This window comes from Anomalospiza imberbis, chromosome 1 (assembly GCF_031753505.1).
Source record: "Anomalospiza imberbis isolate Cuckoo-Finch-1a 21T00152 chromosome 1, ASM3175350v1, whole genome shotgun sequence".
In the NCBI taxonomy this organism is placed as follows: Eukaryota; Metazoa; Chordata; class Aves; order Passeriformes; family Viduidae; genus Anomalospiza; species Anomalospiza imberbis.
In genome coordinates this window covers 138,979,706-139,003,202 of record NC_089681.1, presented here as the reverse complement: position 1 = coordinate 139,003,202, position 23,497 = coordinate 138,979,706, and the positions used below count along the sequence as shown (strand labels likewise).

Here is a 23,497-nt window from a genome sequence, read left to right as displayed (position 1 = left end):
AATTTATTGCGGTGCTTTAAAAAAATAAATTAGTGTAGATGGGACAGTTGAACTACTTCTAGGCAGGAAGTTTGTGTAGCATACAACAGTATGTGGAGTTGATAACCAAAACTGTAGTCAATTATTGCATATAAAAGTGGCCTTCTTCCTTTGTAGTGGAAAAGGTAGGGAAGCAGAGCCACAAATTCTTCTTTCAAATGTTACTTTATCAATGTATTTAACTGGATTTTTAAGAAGACTTCTGACTACAGCCTTGAGCACACAGACTTTTTAGAAGCTATAAGCTTGTGCAATACATTATACATTAAAACTGACAATAAACTTTTTTTGATACATGAAAATAAAGAAATACAAGTAGTGGCTTATGGCTCAGCTGAATAAGATGGCTAAACTGATCAAAGAGTTTACTGACACCAAAAAGGAGCAGGCTGTGCTCTGCTACCTTTCATGTGCCGAATTTGGTGCTCACCTAGTCCCTTAGTGACCCAGCTGAACTGCTAATGTGACAGAAAACCATATTGGCTAATGTTTCACCAGACTGGCACAAGTCAATTCAGCAAAGCATTAGATGAGTGCCAAAGCAAAGGAAAAGAGATGGAGGCCTGTGAAAAAGCAAAAGGGAGTAGGATTAGCCCCCTTGAACAGCAGAGAATTCTTAAATCACTTAAGCCTGTCTTGTCTGACTGCACTCCTAATATAAATTTCCAAGTATAATACTTTGATCCCCCTCCCTGTAGCCCAAGCACTCCTCCTACATGGCAAGCTGAAGATCAGCTTAAGCATTTTTGTGTCAACACAACAGGAAGCTGACAAGATCTTGAATTGCGAGAAAATTAATCTATCAAATTCTTAAACAGAAATAATTTGGAAATTGCTCAGGTGCTATCTTAAATGAAAGTGTGATTAGTACAGAGTAACTGAGAGAGGCTTCTCTACTAAAGATAACTAACACTTTCTATCTAACTGGACTTATTCCTGTCTAAGCTGATGCATTATCTATACCATTTGTTTGAAATTAAAGCTATTGGAAATTAACTTTTTCAGAAATGTTTGGAACAGTCTCATCTAGTTCACAATGAATTCTGTAGGTAATTTGCCTTGAAAAGCCCTTGGTCTGACACAGCAGGGCATTTCTTTTAATGAATCTGATATTTAATTTTTGTACCTGAAATTTTTAAAATGTTCTTTGGGACTGTAGTAATACACTGTACAATACATGTTGAACATCCACCGTTAGCTTGAGTCTGAAGACAGGAGCAAGATGGAGTTAATAGAAACCAGCACAACTTTCTTGCCTATGTGTTTTGTAGCTTTCTCCATTTCTTATGGGGAAAAAACCAACGTGTCACCACCTGAATTAGTGGAACTCGTGTCTCTAGCACTTAATCTTTTTATCCAGATTCCTTTCCAAACATCATCATACCCTTATACCCATGATATCCTGTGACATCCCTGCTTCAACCTGTGTTGCAGATGCTCTGTAGCTTTATGTGTCTGTATTGCTTGCTGAGTGCTGCCAAGAAGGAAAATAAACATTTCATAGACCTCTACCTTTGCAGGGTCACCAGTTCCATTTTAGTGTGGCCATTGTTCTTACTACTACAACTTTTGGGAAAGTTGTCCTTAAAACTTCTGCCAAGTTTTGTTGACATTTGCACTTCACATTCCTGGGAGCAGAGTGCCATTGGTGTACATAAAAACCTGAAGTGGCTGTTAGAGCCTGTTCTGAGCTGGGTTTTTTTTAATTTATTACCTTTGTGCCATCTGATCTCTGCTTCCAAAGCTTGTTTCCTTCCTTCCAGCTCTTCCATGGAGCATGTCTCCTGTACTTATACAGTTTTTTCCTAATGTTCCTTAGAGTCCCCCGGGTCTGGCCATTGCTGCCCCCTCCCCTCCCACACATGTATGAACTAAGGTCTCAACTGGCCTGTTGAGCAGAGGGAAGCTGGGACTTGAGCTGTTCCTCCAGTAATTCTGCTTGTGTTTGTGTACCAGGTCCAGAGCCCTGCATGTGGGAGCTGGGCTGGGCTGTCTCTTGCCGGAGCCCCATTTGTAGTATGCTCAGCTTTTAGTTCTGTGGCTTCCTATGCCCTGTGGCCTAGCCCTGTGTTCACAGGCTGCATGGATCCTGCAGCTCTCCATGCTCCTGGGCCCCTCTGGGGTGGAGGTGCAGGCCGAGGGCAGGTGGGACTTTTCCCTTCTATGATTCTGTGCTGCTGCCTCTGCCATCATAAACCAGACCCTGCAGAGAGATGTTGGCAAGGATGCAGGGTGTCCTTACATGTACCCAAACCCAGGTTTATTCCACTGGTTCAGCTCCCACAACCAGAGGAGATATTCCTGTTTCCTGTGTGCAAAAATCAGACCATCTCTGTTGGAACCCATCAGTTCAGTTCATTTGTAATGGATGATAAAAATCCGACCATTCCTGATGGAACCCATCAGCTCAGTTCATTTGTAATGGATAATAAAGCTGCATAAACCATACAGTGACTGTTCATTATCTGTTAAGAGAGCTAATTCTTTACACCCATCATGAGCTTAAGTTTTCAGAACTGAGAAAACAGTAGTGTTTGAAAGCAATATCCGTGATTAACAGTGTTGTGACTACATGAAGGTGGTCTGATGTGCATAATACAATGACTGCTGGTGTGGCTGTCCTGGTAAACCTCCACAGCTCATGGGCATCCTCTGGAATTTTTCCTGATTACAAACCAAAATAAATGACATTAGTAAATTTACTTCTCTCCCATTTCACCCCAGCCTAGGTGGGTATATGGTAATGCTTGTCTTTGATGCTTAATCATAAATACCCTTTTGTAAATCATATTTTAGTCTTATTTAATGCCTTAGGAGTTAGAGAATATTTTTACTTAGTTGTAAAGTACATATGAAAAGTGGAATTTTTTTAGAACTTTTCATGTCTTAAGAGGAAGTCTCTGCTGTTTTGAGTGCTGGTTATTTCCCAGTCTTTGCAAAGGACTGAACACTAGTCTTTTTAGCATGCAAAACACTAATTTTAATTACTTCTATTTTCACCTGAATGGAACTAAAGACATCATTTTCTTCACTTCAACTCCTTCATTTGAAGCTAAGAACTTGACTGGAAGATGTAAGGTTTTCCTTTTCTGTATGATTAAATATTGTGACATAATGGGCCAGGTGTGTTATTTATTCCACTTGAAATCTACATGTTGAATAGTAGATATTCAGAAAAGAAAACACCATGCTTCTTGTTGTGAAGCTGGTAAAAAGGATGGATTTTTTAGAAGGGGCAAGAGTCTGAAGTTTATTACATAGAGGCTATTACATGTAGCCTCTATGTAATGAAGGCTACAAATACAAAATGGAAATTACTGTAGCTTTTAAACTACTTGCATATAATATATAATTTGGAATACTTAGATCCTTAGCAAATATATGGAAAATTCATGACCTTTAAATGCTTTTGAACAGTTTATGAGTAACTCAAAAATTTAAATGTATATGAGAGAAAGAAGTGCATTTTCTATTTTAAGATTAATCTCCTTTAATTTTGCCATTTTGAGTAGGGGAGTTTACTGGAACATGTTTTCATCCTATTTTATTTCATTTGGCTATAGAAGAGTTACACCAGAAACCTGCATTCTCATAAATGTTTTCTTTGTCTATTTCAGTGATCGCTGTGGAGAAGACCCAAACCAGAAAGTAATCCATGGGGTTATTAACTCCTTTGTTCATGTTGAACAGTATAAGAAAAAATTCCCCCTAAAGGTAGATACACATTTCTGATTATGTATTTTTAATCTGAAATGTCAATCTAGTATATACATTATTTTCCTTTAAAAAAAAATCTCTCTTCTAGTTTTATCAGGAAATTTTTGAGTGTCCTTTTCTGAATGAAACAGGGGAGTATTATAAACAAGAAGCTTCGAACTTATTGCAAGAGTCAAATTGCTCACAGTACATGGAGAAGGTAAGAGATTCTTCAGCGCACATGCAATAATTAAAATAATTTTACTGATGATACATGTTGTCTTCTACAGTTCTCACAGTTGTTCTTTGTGTTATGCTTTCATGTAATTGAAATCATACTTTTTAGTGACATGGTTAATCTGAACATAAACTACAAACCTTGCTATGGATGGACAGTCAGTATCAAAATATTTCATAATAAATGACTCAATGGCAGGAAAAGTGAAAAGAAAAGTCAGAAAAATAAAACATATCAGATTGATTAGTATTACTTCCTCAGTTCTTTATTTTCTTTCAGTTTGGAGTAGGGTAACATTACAGTTTTAGCAATATATGGTTAGGAAAGACTCACAATTTGTTACAAAACATTATTAAAAATTACATACTCTGATGTGGATTTTCTTTCATTTTGTTTTGTGGTGTATGGGGTTATGTTGTGGTTAAATTACTTGTAATTCTTATACCTAGTTTGAGAAAACAAAGACTAATACAACACTAGGAGTCAGTTCTTGGTCCTGTACTGTCCCCAGTACCAAGATAGAAGAGTTGAGAAGAGGGCTGTGAAATTGCTTTTAAGCTGATGGTTACACACCTGTATTGAAATTCAGGGACAGGCTAAGACTTCAACTAAACCAAAAGTAGTTTTTCCTGTCATTAGCAGTCTGCTGCTGCGTTACTCTCCCTAGACCCCCTTGATATTCACAGGGTGTAAGTGCTTTTATGGCAGTATTCATATGACTTATCTTATGATTAAGCCTATTTCCTTCATTGAGTTATAAAAAGAGATTTTATTAATAGCTCAGATGTACTCCTGTACCTATTGAGCAGATGTTTACATACAAGGAGATGGACTTGGCATAGTGAAGTGATTCTTGGAGTTCTCTTTTTGTTAGGTATTGTGGTAAAATTGTCTCAGAAGGAATAAGAAGTATGGTAAGAGAAATTGGAGAAGACTAGTCACGAGGTTAAAGGGAACAAGAAATTTCATGTTGAAAACTGTGGAATGCTGGTAGACATCTAGTAGTGACTAGTTAGTACTAGCCTAGTTAGTATTCAGACTAGACTATGTTCATTCAGTAATAGCCTGATTCAGAAGAACAAATTAAATTTTTCATCCTGCACAAGTTCTTTTGTAACTCTTATTACTTACTCTTGTTTCTCATTCTACATACATACACTGTTGTATATTCTGGTACTATATAGGTTGTCAGTATTTCTTCAGCTTGCAGTTTAAACTCTTCCATGTAGGTTTTAGGTAGATTAAAAGATGAAGAAATGCGATGTCGGAAGTACTTGAATCCCAGCTCATATGGCAAAGTAACTCATGAATGCCAACAGAGGATGGTAGCTGATCATTTGCAGTTTCTACATGCAGAATGTCACAATATTATCAGACAAGAGAAAAGAAGTGGTAAGTCTCACTGGTCACAAGAAAACTGAAATGGTTTTTTGTTTTGTTCACTTAGCGTTGCAATTTCCTATCTTTTTTCAAGAACCTACTGTGCATATAGGCATTTTCAACTAATGTTACTAATCTAGAAATCCCCATTAAACCCTGTATGACATTTCTCTTTTAGCATGTAACTGATTTTTATTCTTTCAAGTATATAGTCAAAACCTTCTTTTTACTGTTAACAATCCTTCTTTCAGCTAATGCTCTTTCCTTGTCTTAGTCATCTTAAAAACACACTGAAGTCCTGTGTCGTGTAGAATTGATCATATTTTATGCTTGTGTTTACCTTTGTAAACCAATGGCTCTGTCTTAACAGATTACTTCATCATTACTTAACAGGTCAAGCTTATAAAATATTTTGACATCTTTTCATAGTCACTTTTTATTGTCCTGAATCTTTTGTGACCTCTCATCCCAAATCTTTTTTACAGAAGGAGATACTCTTGTAGTTATATTCCCTGCCTGACTAAAAAAAAACATGTTTCTCAATGACTACGTGCCTCTTACCTTTGAAAGAATGCTTATTCTTGCATGAAAGATGCTATCGCTTATGTGAAACAAATCATTTTTCACAGTCAAACTCAAATTGTATTTAATAATGGTCTGTTCAGTTTCCAGGCAATCTTTCAAGTTTGATCAGAGTTTGGATCTTGGTTTTGTTTGGTTTCTTTTTGGGGCTGCAGAGAGGCAGAATATAATAAAAATAGCAGTTGCTTGTTTAAGAGCTTTTCTCACCTGAGAAAAATTTCAAGCTACCACTGGAGGCAAATAAAAAGTCAAGAAGCTATCTAAACTGATTTTAGTCAGCTGCTGCTAAGGGATATTAAGGAAGGCCAGGGCTTAAAATAAACTGGCACACTATTTCTCCACACTAACCCACCTCTCTTCTTAGGGTCTCTCCTAAAGAAGCTGTATTGGAAGAGTGAGGTAGTTACAATGGCAGGACTCCGTAAGCACTGATAATAGGCCTACTCTTTCCTTTTTTCTTCTGTCAGTGATCCAGTGTATGTTAATTTTTTCTTTCAAAACAGTTGGTCATGTTTCAGTCTTTAAAAAGTTCTGTTGGAAATTATGATACTATATTAAGTGTTAATTTTTAGTGTTTCTAAGTGTACTCTATAAAAATGTATTTCTGTTACAGACATGGCAAATATGTATACTCTACTTCGTGCTGTGTCAAGTGGTTTACCTCATATGATTCAGGAACTACAAAACCATATCCATGATGAGGGCCTTAGAGCAACCAGCAATCTTTCTCAGGAAAATGTGAGTTTCCTCAGGCAACTGAAATGACTGTTTGATTAACATTCTTGATTGACTGTTTGCCCTTTTCCTCTTAGTTGTTTTTTTTTTATTTTGCCTACATAAAATTCTTTTGGAACGTGATGGATAAGTTGTAACTTCACATCAGCATGGTTAGCTCTGCCACATTTTCTATCCTGAGAGCTGATTGTTGTAATTGCTGTGATCTAACCAGAAACAACTGCAGCTAGATGTTTCTCATTGTTGTTTGCTTAATACTGCCAGGGCAAGTAGGTCCTTTTGTTCCATTTATGCTTTTTTTTTTTCCTGAATTTCTCTTAATTCAGTGGCATTTGCTGTTTTGGTATATTAGAAGCCAGTGATTCCATCTTGCAAAGACCTGACATCCTGTCCTGATTTCAGTCTGGTGGTTTTCATAATAGTTTTGTAGTAATTTGTCTTTATATGGTCATGTAATTTCTGAAAATATTCTTACCTATTTTATTAATTTGTGTTAATTTTTTTTCCATTTATGTCTGTTTAAATTACTCAGTTCCATTTTTGTTTCTCAGCATTGCTGTTCAGAGGCAAACTACAAGCTTTCATTTGACATTGTATTTGTGCATGTGTACAAGCACAGACAGATCTTGCTGTCTAGATCTGTGCTCACTTTAGGATGGTGATTTTAGCTATCCAGTGTTTCTGTCTATAACAATAAATAAACACAAGCTGTTGTACATTCACTCTGTTACTGACTGCACAGGTATGCTTACTATACTGTGACTCCACTGTGACATAATGAAGTCTTCAGTAGTATAGTTTGCTTTCCAATTATTTTTAGGTTTATTGAACTTATTCTTTCAAACTAGTAGTGTCTACACAGAGAAATAAATACAGACCGATGAGGGTGGTGACAATTCACAGCCTTCTGTAGATAATTTCACAGTGTGAAATACTTGTTCTGTTGTATAAATTTTGTACTTTGAAACATTTTTAATGAGTGGCCTGAGACAGTACTTGGGGAGTTATGCTGCAGAGCCAATGCCTTTCACACTGTTGCACTTGTGCCTGCCAGCTTGTCTGTGTAGGGACTCTTCCAGCTCATGTCAGTCATTTCTGTGCAGAATATGATGCTGGAATGTAGGGCATGAAATTCAATTGGTAACTGCCCTATGTAGGAAAATGTAAAGGGATCATTCAGATTTTCTGTCTCTGAAGTTACTGTGTAGGAGAAGCAGCAGTTTATTATATCAGTTGCTTGATTGCTGTATTTGTGTTAGCATTAATCATTTTTGAGAAAGCTAATAAATGACTTTAGGGAAATTTAGATGGCATGAGAACAGTATAGACTCAAATCTAGGTTGGATAGCAGCACTGTAAATGTAGCCTAGACTTTTTATTTCCAAGACATACTCTTGCATCATAGTGTGACAGTACAGCAGAACCCATCCTCTCAAAAATCACTGTAGTATTAACTTTCTCAAAAAAGAGTAATTAGTAAAAAATCTATAACTAATATAGATATGTTTGTTTTTTATACTACTACTTTTCTTGCTAACTTGCTTTCTGTTTTATCTACCCTCTTTAGATGCCAACTCAGTTTGTGGAGTCAGTTTTGGAAGTACATAGTAAATTTGTTCAACTGATCAACACTGTTTTGAATGGTGATCAGCACTTTATGAGTGCCCTTGACAAGGTAATTTTTACTTAAGTAAACAAAGCATTGGAAAACAAAATCCAGGACCCTGATTCAGGCTCACCAAAGCTCTTCACGGCATCGACACATGGTCAATGATAGTTCATATGCAGTCTTTCTAGTTTAGAAATGCAATGGAGCAAACGACAATCCAGTGTAAGGGAAAAGATAAATTAAAGGAGACCATTTTAATACTTGTTTTCTGAAAGAAAGACCTTTCTTTTCATCATATTTCACAACACAAAAATGGTGCTGATCCATTCAGTGCAAATATAAATGCAGATAATAAATAGGCAGCTGGTGGGGTTTGGGAGGTTTGGTAATTTTTGCATGCATTTGAACTTGAATTTGCTTGCTGAGATAAACATTATCTCTGAATGCTCTTAGTATTACTTCCACACAATTTTTGCTTAGATTTTGCTTAGATTTTTCAAGTTGACTGCAAAGAATATCTGGAAACTTACATCACTTCAATCACTGCCACGATAGGTAACTTTTTCCAGGAGAGAGCTGCACTTGAATTTAAATAATAAATATAGGGAAAGAGGCTTGCTGCTGTTTTATTTGAAATGCATTGCCATGCAGGTATTCAAGATAACAGTTCTAATTATCATAAATTTTAATATTAATCATTATTATTTATTACTAATAAATATATTTTCTTTCTTTAATTTCCTCTCAGAGGATGCACACATACAGTTCATTGCTCTTTTGTGGTGTATGCAGTAGTTGCAGTTTGTAATTAATGTCAGAGTCTAGGCTTTGACAGTTGTCAGTCAAGGTTAATCTGAAAAGGAATAATGGAGAAAGTACCAGTGATAGTACCAGTAGTAATTACCCATCTGTATTTGTGACATTGATGAAATAAGTATTTAGCATTTTAAAACAAATACTTCAATACCAAATAAGTTTCATTCTCCATTGCAATTAATGTCATGTACCAGAAGGTGGAGTAACACAAGACTGACAGCTTCATTTGCTGGCACATAGGCAATGTACTTTTTTTAAATACATCAGTTCTTCACTTAATTGATCTTTCTTACAGTAAATACTTTAAAAATTGATTTGCTGTTAATTTTTGATGGCGGATATCAAAATCACTATTGCTGCCTCCAGTATTATTACAAAAGACTGCTCCAAGCTTTAAAGAGTTTCCTATTTCTTGTCAAGTCATGCATTCTTTTCTCAGAGGAGTTCTAGGGACCTATTAGCAAATGTTGTAATCTTCAGGTATTGCACAGAAGAGTTCCTTGTCAGTTTGTCTTTATAATAATAACAATAATATTTTCCTTCTTCAGAGGAACTATAATTCTTGGCAACTACGGTCATGCAGTATTTTTGATTCACTATTAGTTTACAACACTAATTTAAATTTAACATGTAGTTTAGAAACTCCATCATTCTGGTGATCTTTTTTCCACTTCTAAGCTGCCATTTTCTCTTTCCTTTTTCATCATAGTCAGGTTTTCTTCAGCCACCATATTTTTTGTATTCTACTACTTCAAATTTCCACTTCCAACAATATATTTTTCTCCTTTTTAGTGTATGAAAAAATCCAACAACCAAAAGTGCTTTGGTTTCTTACTGTTGTGAACACATCATATAAGTTTTTCAGCTCAACATACATGCTGTTGATGTGCTGCTGCTCACATCTATTTTATCTGCACTTATTCCTAAGTTTCTTTCCATCCATTCTTTTGGACCATAATATTGCTGTATACCAAAATCATAATAATTTTGTGAAGTTTCTAATCAGAACTTAATTTATTCTTCAGTTTTCTGTAATTATTTTTCTTCTTCTACTCTTTCTACTTTTACTTAATTCTCAACTTGAAAATGTTTTAACAACCAAATTCTCATAGAGCAGTAATTTAACCTTTTTATGAGTTCTTTCTTTTTTATCCCCTATTGTGGCGTTCAGTTTTATAGGATCTCAGATGGTCTTTGCCCTGAGGATTTTTTTGATTTCTTCAAATTTCATAAAAGAATGGTGTGTAAGTCATTGACAGTTTTTCTCTTTGCTCTATGTTTTATGTAGGCTTTGACATCAGTGGTTAACTATCGGGAGCCCAAGTCGATCTGCAAAGCACCTGAGTTGGTAAGTGATGCACACAGAAAGTAATAATTCTTGTATATAACCATCCTATGAACTGCAGTAGGCTCCTTCACATGCATATCCAGCTCTCACACTGGGTCACACTCAGGTGTGTATTTTAGTAGTAACAGCTTAAGCTGCACACACCTTTTTTGAGTGTGCAGAATTGCTATGGTTCTAATTTTTGGTATAGATTGTATTTTCTGTGGGTGTAGAATGTATCATTTGCCCATGAATGCAGCCTTTGTATAGAGTGTGAGGCAGTAGACTGTGACTAATTTGGTGTTTGAGCTATTGTAGAAATCTGGGAATATTTTGGCATACATTTGTTCTCAATCTTGACAAGTAGTTTTGGGTTTGATTTTTCTTTTTTTAATTTGAGCTGGCCAAATACTGTGACAACTTGTTAAAGAAATCAGCAAAAGGAATGACAGAGAATGAAGTAGAAGACAAGCTGACAAGTTTCATTACTGTTTTCAAGTACATTGATGACAAAGATGTATTCCAAAAGGTAACTTTTCCTATTCAGTTATGGTTAAAATGTCACGTTTAAAGCCTACTTGAAGAATGTGGTTATGCTTCTTAAAATCCTCATCTCTGTTTTTTTAATGCAGTTCTATGCCAGAATGTTGGCAAAAAGATTAATTCATGGTTTGTCTATGTCTATGGATTCTGAAGAGGCAATGATAAATAAACTAAAGGTAAAGAAATATTCTTCTAACACAGCATAAACAAATGTAGGAGTATGTAGTGTTGAGAGGGAGCAGCAGAGGGTGCCAGAGGTAACTTAGCAATTGGTAAATCTGTTTCCAATAGCTGAAAGCAAAGGCTAGTGTTTTGGTAGTCTATGAAAGATAAAAGGCTGAATATCACCTAGGCATTTGAGATTTTTATGAGGTTTTGGATAATTTTATTAACTGTGTTCAAGTCATTCATGTTAACATTAAAAAAGTACCAAGGTCTTTCATAAACATGTCTATCTTTTGATTTTATAAAACAATATTTTTCAAAGAGATTAGTGTATATAAGGTAGAACTAAGATAAATATAATTTTATTTTACAGTGGGTTTTTTTATTGTAACTAGTGTTTTCTGTAAATATAACAACACTTCTGCTGACTAGATTTTCATATTGTATTAGTGAGGGAACATAATTTGTATGATGAGTACTGTTTTCACTTTGAAACCTTTTACAATATTTCTTCACAGCAAGCCTGTGGTTATGAATTTACCAGCAAGCTCCATCGAATGTATACAGACATGAGTGTTAGTGCTGATCTCAACAATAAATTCAACAACTTTATCAAAAACCAGGACACAATCATTGATTTGGGAATTAGTTTTCAGATATATGTTCTACAGGTACTAATGTATGTTTATTGCTGCTAAGTTATTTGTACTTATTTTTTATGTTCTGATAACAAATATACAATTTTTCTAATTATAAATACTACTTTATATGGAAATTGATGGTCTGTGATCATTGTGGAGTTACTTACTTTCCTAGTGTTTCTTTGTAAAATCAACCCACTAGATCCCTAAACAATAGTGATACAAAATTTCAGTCTCAGTTGATACCTTGGTGGGGTGTGCAGAAGGTGCAGTAAGAAGTGATCAGTAAAACTTCTCGAGTGAATTGATTGTATTATGACATCATGTACACTATGCATCCACTTAAGAGTGTTAATTTTTTTCCTTAATATATATGTTGTATGAAAATGTTAATACTTTTATTTTTCCCAATACTTTTAGGCTGGTGCATGGCCTCTAACTCAGGCTCCTTCTTCTACATTTGCAATTCCTCAGGAACTGGAAAAAAGTGTACAGATGGTAGGTTAGTAGGAGGCTTCCTGTAAACATGTGAAAAATGTAAAATAACTCCAAAAGAAAAATCATCACTCTAAAAGAGAAAAACTTGAGCTGCTTCATTGTGATTGTAAATTATGGCTATCATGTTTCCAGTCCATATGCAATATGGAAGGATCACCCTAATACATTTCTGAACTTATGTATGTATCTGTGTAGCTTTTTCGCATGTCTCTTCTACACTTTGTGATTGCTGAGAGAGATGCTAATAAATGCAATCAAATTAACTAGGTTAGTTCTTTGCTTCAAAACCAACTCTTAATATTTAGATAAAAGAAGATTTTGTTTCTAATATTAAATCTAAACAGTCTTAATAGCAGATTAAGATGCAAATACAGGTTTCTTGTTCCCTGTTATAGAAGCTGTTCAAAGTCAAGCTTTGTGCAAACTTCTCTAAAGCTCATTTTATGATTTCTCAAAGCAGTAAAGGTTTTGTTTTAGCCAAATATTTTCTTCTTATGTGATTATTTCTGCTTTGTAGAGGTATTTTGTTGCTTTTGATTATATTACTATATTCTAAATGTTACCTGTACAATGTTTGTTGAAAAACAAAATATTTGTGTTGACCTTTGCTAAGGTGTATGTGATGGTGAAATGCAATTTAGGCAATACAAATTTTGTATTATTGGACACAAGAGATTTTTATATCAGATTTTATACCTTAAATTGTTGTTTGATGTAAGTTATAATGGCAAATGTCTTTTTTCTGTGGTGAAGGATCTTTTTCTTGTATTACTGCTGAATATTTGGACTACTTATTCAGCTTTAATTTCCATTTAAGTGGCACTTGGTTTTAGCAATGTAGTAGTTTCTGACCCATACTACAGGATCACCAAGTCTGATGAGATTTTGCTGTCTTTGTGGGTTAAAATAGGAGTACTGTCAATTGTGCCTCAGTTGGAAAAATAGTACAGAATTGTGTATCAGAAGCAGCTCAGTGTCTGGGTTGCTTGCCTAATTTCTCCGTTTTGCCATTTTAAAGGAGCAAGCTTATTTGTGGATCACCTAGGTAGAGATGAGTGCTTTAAATTAGAATTTCCTAAAGAAACAGAAGACGACCTTGAGCGGGGAGTCTTTAAAAATTGTCTGACAATGTCTTTATTTACTCTCCAATTTGATCATTTGACCCATGGAGAGAGTTCTCTTAGGATTCTGGCAAGGATTTAGAAAAAAAAAAAGTATTGCAATTGCACTCCGAAGTATGTGAGTACTTGTGTAACTGGGCAACCTCTTCAGCAGCTTTTTCTGAGACTGCTGAAGCTTCCTGTAAATATATATTTATCTGAGTGGTGTACAAATACTGTTTTTCATACCGTGCAAGCTTGTGGGTGGAGAAACACCTAATTCCTAAAGAAATCAAAATTCCCTGTTTTTATGTTCTCCTTCAACATTAATCAGAGTTTCCAGACCAAATCAGAATAAGCCAAATTGGTGTGTGTACACAGTGTTGGCATTGTGGGGTTTAGGGAGTTTGATCTCATTTTAGGGAAAGGTTTTCTGAATCTGCTGAAGTTCTCATTACCAGAGGTAGCCCTTAAATTAAGATTCAGTCATTGTGGTAGAGAGGAACCACAAGTCATCACTCATCTTCTAAAGGAAAATACTGTTGTGAATGGATCTGCAATGTTTTCATCCAGTGTGAGGACATAAAACCAGTATTTCTTCATTAGGGTGGTAGGGTGATGATAAACTGTTGTGAGTAGTTAGATGTGTGACTAACTGATGTTCATTTTGTTTTGCAGTTTGAATTATTTTACAGTCAGCATTTTAGTGGAAGGAAGCTTACTTGGTTACATTATCTCTGTACAGGTAAAAATAAGTGCTTTGCTAAACTTATGATCTAACAGTTACTTGCTAAAAGTTCTTTTCAAATGACAAAAACATGGGGAGTTGGAATATTATTTTGCATATAAAGTAAATGGACATATTTTGTGTTATAAATTAATATATAGTACTTAGAATTTCCAAAATCTATGTTTTGTAAACTTGTGATTTATTAAATCCAAGTAAAACTAGAGTTGTATGTTCTCAACTGCAGAAAAGCACTGCAGAACTGCTGAGTTAATAACAATTGTCCTGGAGTTGTTTCTGTAGTATAGATGTTCTTTACATAAATACGAAATACTTTTTTTAAGAATGCATATTATACTATTTTACTCAGGTATGTGAGTATCTACATAAATACATACTTTTAAGTATTTATTATTTATTATTATTATTAAGTATTTATTTTAGTAAATGCCAGTCAATCATGTTTTATTTTAAGTGCTTTCAGTCTCAGGCTTAAACAACTGAGCACTTCAACATATCACATGGAGATGAAAACCATAGCCCACAACAATGTAATATAATGAAAATCTAGTTCTGGTAACAGAAGGTTGCTGTTGACTCACACTCAGCTTCACACAGAAAATCTAAATCTACTTTCAGGTAGATTTCTTCAGTGCTTTTTGTTTTTCATGGGAATTTTAAAAATGTAAGAGTATGAAATTTTTTTGATGGACAAGTATTTTACTTTGTTTTTAAATATTTCCTTTATTCAGCTTCCTCATTAATCAATATTCTGAGATTCTGTGTAAGCTGTTAATTGAAGTTTATGCATTGCAATGTGTTGAGGCTACTTGGAATTTCTTTATTACTATTATTATTATAATATTTGCTATTATTATATATTGCACTATTTGTCTAGCATTCATAGTTAATCGGGTCGGTTGTTGTAGGCCACACTGGATATGTGTGAATTCACAGCATCAGTTGTCATTGTTCCATTTCAAGTGTTAAATACAGACTTGAGTTGAATGTCTGGAAATGTATGAGGAGCTCTGCTAGTTAGGCTTCAGATGACTTTTCAGCACCTTTCATCAGTTTATAAAATACTACTTGTGTCATTACAGGTGAAGTAAAAATGAATTATTTGTGCAAACCTTATGTAGCCATGGTCACAACATACCAAATGGCAGTGTTGCTTGCCTTCAACAACAGTGAGACTGTCAGTTACAAGGAGCTTCAGGACAGTACACAAATGAATGAGAAGGAGCTGACAAAAACCATCAAATCTTTGCTTGATGTCAAAATGATCAACCATGACTCAGAAAAGGTATGCCATAATGATATAAAAAAGTTTCATGTTTTCAGTCTTGTCATTCTGATATTTGTTGAGGATTTTTTTAAAATATCCATTGTTTACTTTTATTTTTCTAAGCTTTATTTTTGATCCTTGTAAAAATTGTAGATCTCTACTTATAAGGAAAGAGACAGGAGGAAGTAGAGTGCCTCTCATATAGGCTTTCTATGCCTATAGCAGCATGAAAAGTTAATATTGCAGGGACTCTTTATTGTTTCTGTTGATTTGCTTTCAAAGTTGTACTGAATCATGGGAAGGAGCCCAAGCAGTAAACCAAAGTTTTACAGTGATCCTGAAAAAATATTTGTGGGATTGAGAGACTGAAAGAAAGAGCAACCGTCTTCTTCCTTGCTGACAGATTACAGGAGCAAGAAAGAGAGCAAAGAGGACTTCTGTGAGAGGATTTTTGCTGCAATTTGCCAGACTTTTCATTCCATGAGTTTCTTGGAATTCCAGTAATATCTGAGCTTTGTTTCTCATTAAGGCAACGGTACTTCTTTTTCTGACTCTCTCATCCTTCTGTACAGCCTTTGTGAAATCTTTTTTCCAGTACAGCAAAGGGCACAGACTTTACTCTGTTAAGTAAGAAGTACTGCAGAAGAGCCTGTGCATCCCATACAGACACAGCATATGCTTCCAGCTCACCCAGAAAGCCCACTATGCAGACAGTATCAGACAGAAAACTGAGATAAGTTGTTCAATTCACTTACAAGAAGAAATCCAAAGCTGCTCTGACAGCTGCTTTTGTTTTTAACCAGGAAAATTTTAGAAAATGGAAAGTGAGATCACAAGGAAGATCTGGTGCTTGGCTGAAGCATAGGAAATGCTTCCAATATCTAGAAATGAGCTCAGGTTGGAACAGTTGCTGGGAAGATGTCTGTTAAACCATGGGTCAAATAAAACACTGGGAGCTATTACAGGAAACAGTGAGACCTTTAATAACCTTAGAACGTTGCCTGTTATTTAAAGGATTTACATTTATTTATGTCCATTGTATAAGGTTCACCCAGTTTCTTAAAGCTTATGTCATAGAAGAAGGAATAGTACGGCTTTCTACCCCTTTCACTTTTTAATGTTTACCACTGCATTTTCCAGTTCTTTACCTTGCAGACTACTGTATTCAAATGTTTTACTATTTCTGTTTTCTTTGCACTCCATCCAGCAATGTGATAGCAGACCTGTAGACAGTCTTATCAGCTTACTTATTAAATAAACAAGTGAGCTTTAGTGGTTTAAGCAGTGGAATTCAATACATAAACTTCTCTTTACCTGTATCTGAGCCAAACAGAAAAGTACAGTGTAGTAAATGTTGTAGTTTGCTTTTGCTTGTTTGTTCATTTTTTGAACGGGTGTGGGGGAAAGAGCATGAGAAGCTTCATTTCAAAATCTTCATTGGTTCATTAGAATCATACTTCTTGAGTTCATGCTCAATACAAAATTTATTTTGGTTTATGTTCAACCATGTCAGCAGAATAATTCAAAAAGTTAATGCTAGCCTATTTTTTGTTAGCTTATTATTTTCAAAGCTCTTGGTCTTTCCCCTTTCATACTGTATTTCTATACTATGCCTGGTATCCTGTTTTTTATATATATTGTAACAAAGACAATTTGTTGCAAGATATAAAACTAGAATTAATATTGGTTTGAGTGCATATTTAGGTAAATATTTTCTGTTTTTACTAAAATGCTTGTGCTTTAGACAGTTTGGCAAGATTCCAAGGTCTCAGAATCCCAGTAACTTTATTCTGCTGGAAGTTGGTAATACTTGTACAGACTCTTGCCTGGAAACTGCAGAGATCTGTCCAGTCATGCTGTGTTGAATGTAAAGGTGTTTTTACTGTAGGGAACAAATTGAAATAATAATAGTAATTTTATACACACACATATATACACATATATATATATAATGGAAAATAATTGAAATTCTGACAGGAAATAATTCAAAATCTGCAGGTAGATGTGCATTGTAGAAGTTGTTGTCTGTCAGCTATTTCTGCTATAACATAACAAAATGTTTAGGTGCTTTTCCTTAAATTCTGGAAGATAACATTTGTGAAAATTATGAAAGCAGCAGCTCCCCTTTGAGGTCCTGTCATAGATAAATGCAAATCCTACTTTCTTTGCAGGGGGGAAATGACTTTAAATGTAGAGTGTTTGCAATTAAGATAAGCTATCAAAGTATTAAAAGAGAAATTGCTTGCTAACAAAATTCTTGTATGGCAGAGTTCTTCTGTAGTGTTTTCTGAAATAGATTTGATTTCTAGGTCAGTTAAACTAGCTTTAAAAATTGACCTGGTTCAAGTGGCATTTTAGAATTTCCACCTATAAATCTGAATTTTTTTCTGTGTATGTAAGACTTTTCAAAGTGACTGTGACTTTTCAAAGTAAATTGTTACTATTTTCTGGTTCCATTCCTGATTTTTAAAAACGATTCTCTATTGCAGGAAGATATAGAGACAGAGTCTACGTTTTCATTAAATATGAACTTCAGCAGTAAACGAACAAAGTTTAAAATTACCACATCAATGCAGAAAGACACGCCACAGGCAAGTATTCTTTGGTGTTTCTAGCCTGAATAGCTTAGAAAGCTTATTTTTCTAAAATGGAATTTACTTTATTTCTTTGGTGTAAGCAGATATCAGATTCCATAAGATTTTCAAAAGAAATTTTGTAGGTTTAAAGCTTAAGCAATGCAATTTTTTGTACCTAAAATATAGGCAAGAGAAGATGAAATAGGGAACAAGAAGTAGAAGAAAAAGAGAAACAAAATGGTAATACCAAGTGGTATTGATGCTTAGTCTATGTTGTGAGACTTTTTTGTTGCTGGTGTTTATAAAAGCAACTTACTGCAAGAACAGCAGAACCAATCAACTATTTTCCTATGGTTTGTGTCCTTTGGCAACTAAAATCAACTCCTGTGTTGTTAATCCATGTTCTCAGTGTATCTCCTAAGACACAGGATTTTGTACAAGATAGGTATGTGCTGCCAAACTCAATACATTATAGTCAATTCTGCTTGCTTTTCTCCCTAGCAAAAATGTTGGTTTAGATGCCTCTCTCCTACCTTCCTACTGACTTTCATGAAACCTGATAGCCTTGATTTATGGACATACTTTTACTGGAATTGAACTACACCTACATTTTTGTATTAGTTCACCACTTTTAGTAAAGTAAAAAGTAGAGATTCAATATACTTTTATGCAGTCTTTATTGGTCTTATTGTATTTTGAGTATTACTGTTCTTCCTGTATGGCAGGAGATGGAGCAGACCCGAAGTGCTGTAGATGAAGACAGGAAAATGTATCTTCAAGCTGCTATAGTCCGTATCATGAAGGCACGTAAAGTGCTGCGACATAATGCTCTTATTCAGGAGGTAAGAGAAAGTCCTTGAGCTTGATTTCATGAAAATCTTCAGCATAGTAGGGTAGAACATCTGTGGAAACCCAGGGCACCGGGAATATTTCTCTGTCTGCTCTGGGGTGTCCTGACCCCCAGGAGAGCACTGACTTTGACCCTCATTCATGGAGAAAACTTCCAAAGCCTCAAGGTAAACTAGAAACCACAAATGTGTGAAATAGATTGTAGAGATTGTAGATAGTAGTATAGTATGTCATATGGGTGAGAAATTTAGGTTTTAGGATTTTTAGTATGTTATAGATGGGTTCAAGATGGAGGATATAGGGTATTGTTTCAAGTTCCTTTCTTCTTCCTTCTTCCTCTTTCTTCTTGGGTTTAGGTGGTATCTTGTAATTGGGTAGAAAAATCTGCATTGTGGGTCTTTAGGGGTCAGTTATTGGGTTAGAAAGGAAAATAATTTAGCTATCACTTCTTAATTGGGTAGCGTAGTTTTGGTTAGAATTAAAAGGCCTTGTAACAAGAGATTGTTAGCCATTTTTGTGCTGTTTTTCCTGCACACAGAGTCTGGTGCAGACACGTGCTGAAGTTTTGATAAGATAACAATAAACAGAAGCTGAAGACCGATAAAGTCCAATGTGTCTCTTGTTCCTGACACAGAACTGCTCCAGGAGGGTCTCCTCTGCCAGTGGAGCCCCCCAGGGAGTTGCCCAACTTGGGGCCCACAAACTCACAAACATCAGACTAGAAAACTCAACCATGTGGAAAACCAGTACTCCAGAGAAATTAGTGAGAATTTCCCTGGAGTCTGTTTTGAACTGCAGTACTGGAGCACTAGCTGGGATCCCTCAATCTCATAAATGTGTCTTAGCACCAAAGCATTAAGTTCTTGCTCTTTCCTGTTAGCCAAGAGATGTTGTATCCTATAAAAATCATTGCCAGAGCTATGGGTTCAGTTGAAAATCTGAATAGGAATATTCTAGTATGGAATTTTCACAGAAGCACTTAGCCAATTCTGTGCTGTAATCATTATTTTATTATAACTCATGGTTTCAATTTTAAAAGTTGTCTGAGTATGGCGACATGCACTTTTTAATCTCCCTTTTCCACAAAGCGCTACAGTTCTCTAGATTTTTTAGATTCCAGATTAATGATCTGTGAACTGTCACAGGCTGGCTTGGAAGGAAGTGCTATTTCTTTAGTTTTTCTCCCACTTTCCCATCTGCTGGTTGCCTGCCTAATTGTATTTCTCATTCCAGCCTAACATTTGCTCCTTCCAACCAGTTGCCAGTTTTACTTTTCTCAACCTTCCAAAGCTCTTTCTTCAGTTCAATTCATTCTTGCACCTCTGAGCCTTGCTGGATGGCCTCAGAGAAGACTGGTGGGAGGGGGAATTGAGATTCCTGTTTTATTCAACCATTTTGAGCATAGAGGTGGACAGACATTGAGTAATTTGTGGTGATGGAGGAAACAGTTTGCCACACCCACTCCTTAATTTTTGTTTCTTAAAAATAACCTAGCAGCAACAGGGAGTTTGTAAGCAGAAGATGCAGTGTGAGACCTCTTAAAGGTTTTGGGTATTGAAGAAGTGTTAATACACAGATAGTCTGAAAGCAAGCTTAATTTGAGAAATCTGATTTTGAATATCTAAAAGATGAGGCAGCATAGGTCCTGATTTTTCTCAGAATCTTTGTTTTTTTGGTTTCCCATTATTTTAATCATCCATGCAGTTATTATGAAACCATGTAAGAATTTGCAATTAAAATTAGAAAATGATAGGCAAGCCCTTTCATCTTTGAGAATACTTTCTTCTGCCTGCTGTTAAATTATTAGAAAAAATTCTTGAAATGTATTTTGACTGACACCAGTTTATAAGAATGAAATAGATTACAAATGTTTATGTTTTGGAAACAAATCCTTTCTGGTTGCTTCTTCCTTTGTGTAATGGAAGGGCCACTTATATGCCCCTGCTGTGTTTTACTCTTGCAGGGCTCTTGCAGAATAGTAACATTAGGACCTTTTTCTTCAGCTTTGCAGAAATGGTGGATATTTTCATGACTACTCAGTTAAAAACTAAGTAGAGAGTATGGTTGTGATATTGTTACTAATTCTGGTGCTATTGTTATTTTTATCGTGCTGTTTATATTCTTATATATAATGTATCAATTAAAATGTGCTGTTTGACTTCTTGAGTAAGAAGGAATATTTCTGAAAGGAGTCTGTTTACTATGAATAATTAATATTTTCTCACCTCATTAGTATTTTTTTCCTAGCTATAAGGGCAGGATTATATTGTTAGAGAAATACACATTTGAGAGACTCCTAACCCTTATGTAGTTAGCTCTGATTCTAACACTACAGCACCACACATATCATTTAGGTTAAGGTGTCCAAGAAAATACTCCAGGCCCCTGGTAGACCTGTGTATGTCAGCATGTGGTCTTTGTGGAATTGTTAATTGTGTTAGATATCCCCTGATAATTTCAATTCTAGCTCATTGTTGCAGTCCCCTGCAGGGCGAGGTAGCTTTTCCTATAAAATGAGTAAGACTGGAAGAATAGTGGAGTGGAGACATCAAAGCAGTCATTTCCAGAAAATTTTTATTCTGGCCATCAGATATTTCTGTCTATCCTTCTTACTTGTACTATCTTTGATTTTAAAAAGCAGCAACAACAAGAAAACCCATACCAATACAAAATTCTCTCTTTCATTTTCTCTGTCTTAAGTAAATACATGAAGAGTGGTGATGACAATTGGCTTCAGTGGAGGGCTAAGTTGGGTGAAATCTGAGCAGACCTATCAGCTTGTTAGCACCCAGTTTCTCCTCACTTGTGCTGCTGTGGAACATACCAGACCCCTGGCTTTTAGCCCAACAAAACTCATTCTTTTGAGGTTTTTGTTTGCTTTGCTGGGTGAGTTCCACCTGGAGAGTTCTGTTGGCTCACAGAGGGCCCCAGCAAACTCTAGAGCTGGGACAAAGCCAGCCATGAGAAGTTGTAAAGAAAACTGAAAATTCAGCTGAAATAAAAATAATTTTCTTTACAGAAGAAATAAGAAACTGCAGGCAAAATATATTGTGACACTTTAGTAGTATCTTTTGTTTGAAAAATTTTCCTACTTATAGATTTGTAAATGCCGTTGGTGCACACAATTTCTTCCCCTTCTTTACAAGAGAATGGGCAAAACTGAGAACTTCTAAGAGTCATCTAAAGTTTGCATGGAGTGGCAGTTTCTTACACAATGCAAATATAAATTTGTTTTTACAATAAATAACTCCTTACTGCATGTATTAAAAAGTTCCAGCATAGCCAGATGGAACTCACTAAATTGTAGGTCTGTCTTCAGTGACTAAAGAAGGAGAAGTTAATCCTGATTTTCTCCAATTGTATAGAAAAGGAGGCTAGTGGTAGGGGAACTCCACTGTGATAGTAGTGAAGAAATGTGTTAATATTAGATTAATTTTTAACATGGATATTTGTCTTCATTTGTACTGTGACAAATGAAGCAAGTGAGAGGAATGAGGAGACCTGGGGAACATGTGGCCAAAGTAACCAGTGAGCTGACCAGTCAGTTTCAGTGTCCTGACACTCTTATACATAGAGATACTTTCTTGTTTGTTATAAATTAACTATTCCAGGGTTACTTAATCCCGTCTTTAAAAGAAAAATATACTGAATTTGCCTTAAGGCCTTCAGCAAATAGTTAGATGACATTTATAACTGTGAAAAATAAAAATAACACAAAAACTTTGTCTTTCTTTTACAGGTAATTAGCCAATCAAGAGCTAGGTTTAACCCAAGTATCAGCATGATTAAGAAGTGTATTGAAGTCCTGATAGACAAACAGTACATAGAGCGAAGCCAGGCCTCTGCAGATGAATACAGTTATGTAGCATGATGTTGCTATCCTGCAGGTATGATTGTAAGGAGATCATTGCTGTCACTGTTTGGTGTGTTCCTGTGGGAAGAGGCAGGCCTGTGCCTCCATAATTGGTCACTTGGCAGCCCCTGTTTTTCTGCTGTTTACAACATCACCAGTGCCATGTCATGAGCGTCAATGAAAATGCCTATAGATATTTCAAGCTCATGTCATTATGACATTTCTTAAAACTTTACTAAAAGAATGAGTGAAGTATTGCTGAAATGTGGAGAATTGGTTGGGTACCATGCTTTTTTTTTCCCCCCCTCCCCTTTCACGTTTGCAGTTGATGTTTTTTAATGTATCTTAAGACAAAGTGAAAAAAAATCACACAAAAACCCTAATTATTGTAATATGACAGATAACCTAATAATTGTATCTACATTAAAATGTAAAAAAAATGACGAACATGATACTGCTGCTTGTCAAATAAAAAAATAAAGTTATATAATGTGTCTCGAATGATTGTAGAGCTGGATATAATATTAATGTCTGTAAATATTATTCAGCCCTGAAGAGTAGAAATAATGTTACGTGTTTGGGTTTTGGATAACCTCAGAAGTAGGTCTGACATAACAACTAATTTATATAAAACTGAATACCAGGTATGTCATGTTTGATGTGATTATAAAAAATATTTATGGTTAAGTGCACATCTTGTTTTCTTGAGATTAGGCTAATTTACATTCTCGGTGCCTGAAGGCCTCTGCTGTATCTGTTAATCCCACAGTGTAGGAATATGCTACAAGAGAAAATAAACTGATGTTTGAGGGGATTGAAATGGTGTAGTTCACAA

At 35.4% G+C, this 23,497-nt stretch overlaps 1 protein-coding gene across 4 annotated transcripts in view; it reads left to right on the top strand.

The window, feature by feature from the left end:
* CUL2 (cullin 2) overlaps positions 1 to 23,152 on the top strand; it is a 42,730-nt gene extending 19,578 nt beyond the window's left edge. For 3 of the 4 annotated variants that reach the window (XM_068173554.1, XM_068173563.1, XM_068173573.1), the window contains exons 7-19: positions 3,657 to 3,753; positions 3,845 to 3,955; positions 5,203 to 5,365; positions 6,549 to 6,673; positions 8,238 to 8,345; positions 10,384 to 10,443; positions 10,823 to 10,951; positions 11,055 to 11,141; positions 11,649 to 11,801; positions 12,192 to 12,269; positions 14,048 to 14,114; positions 15,200 to 15,402; positions 17,874 to 18,026. In XM_068173554.1, the coding sequence (XP_068029655.1) occupies positions 3,657 to 3,753; positions 3,845 to 3,955; positions 5,203 to 5,365; positions 6,549 to 6,673; positions 8,238 to 8,345; positions 10,384 to 10,443; positions 10,823 to 10,951; positions 11,055 to 11,141; positions 11,649 to 11,801; positions 12,192 to 12,269; positions 14,048 to 14,114; positions 15,200 to 15,402; positions 17,874 to 17,999 (1,507 nt within the window). In that variant the 3' untranslated portion in view covers positions 18,000 to 18,026. Of the gene's footprint in view, positions 1 to 3,656; positions 3,754 to 3,844; positions 3,956 to 5,202; positions 5,366 to 6,548; positions 6,674 to 8,237; positions 8,346 to 10,383; positions 10,444 to 10,822; positions 10,952 to 11,054; positions 11,142 to 11,648; positions 11,802 to 12,191; positions 12,270 to 14,047; positions 14,115 to 15,199; positions 15,403 to 17,873; positions 18,027 to 18,685; positions 18,803 to 22,548 lie in introns of those variants that run through there. The other variant, XM_068173581.1, reaches the window with a different exon arrangement.
* The last annotated feature ends 345 nt before the right edge of the window (positions 23,153 to 23,497 follow it).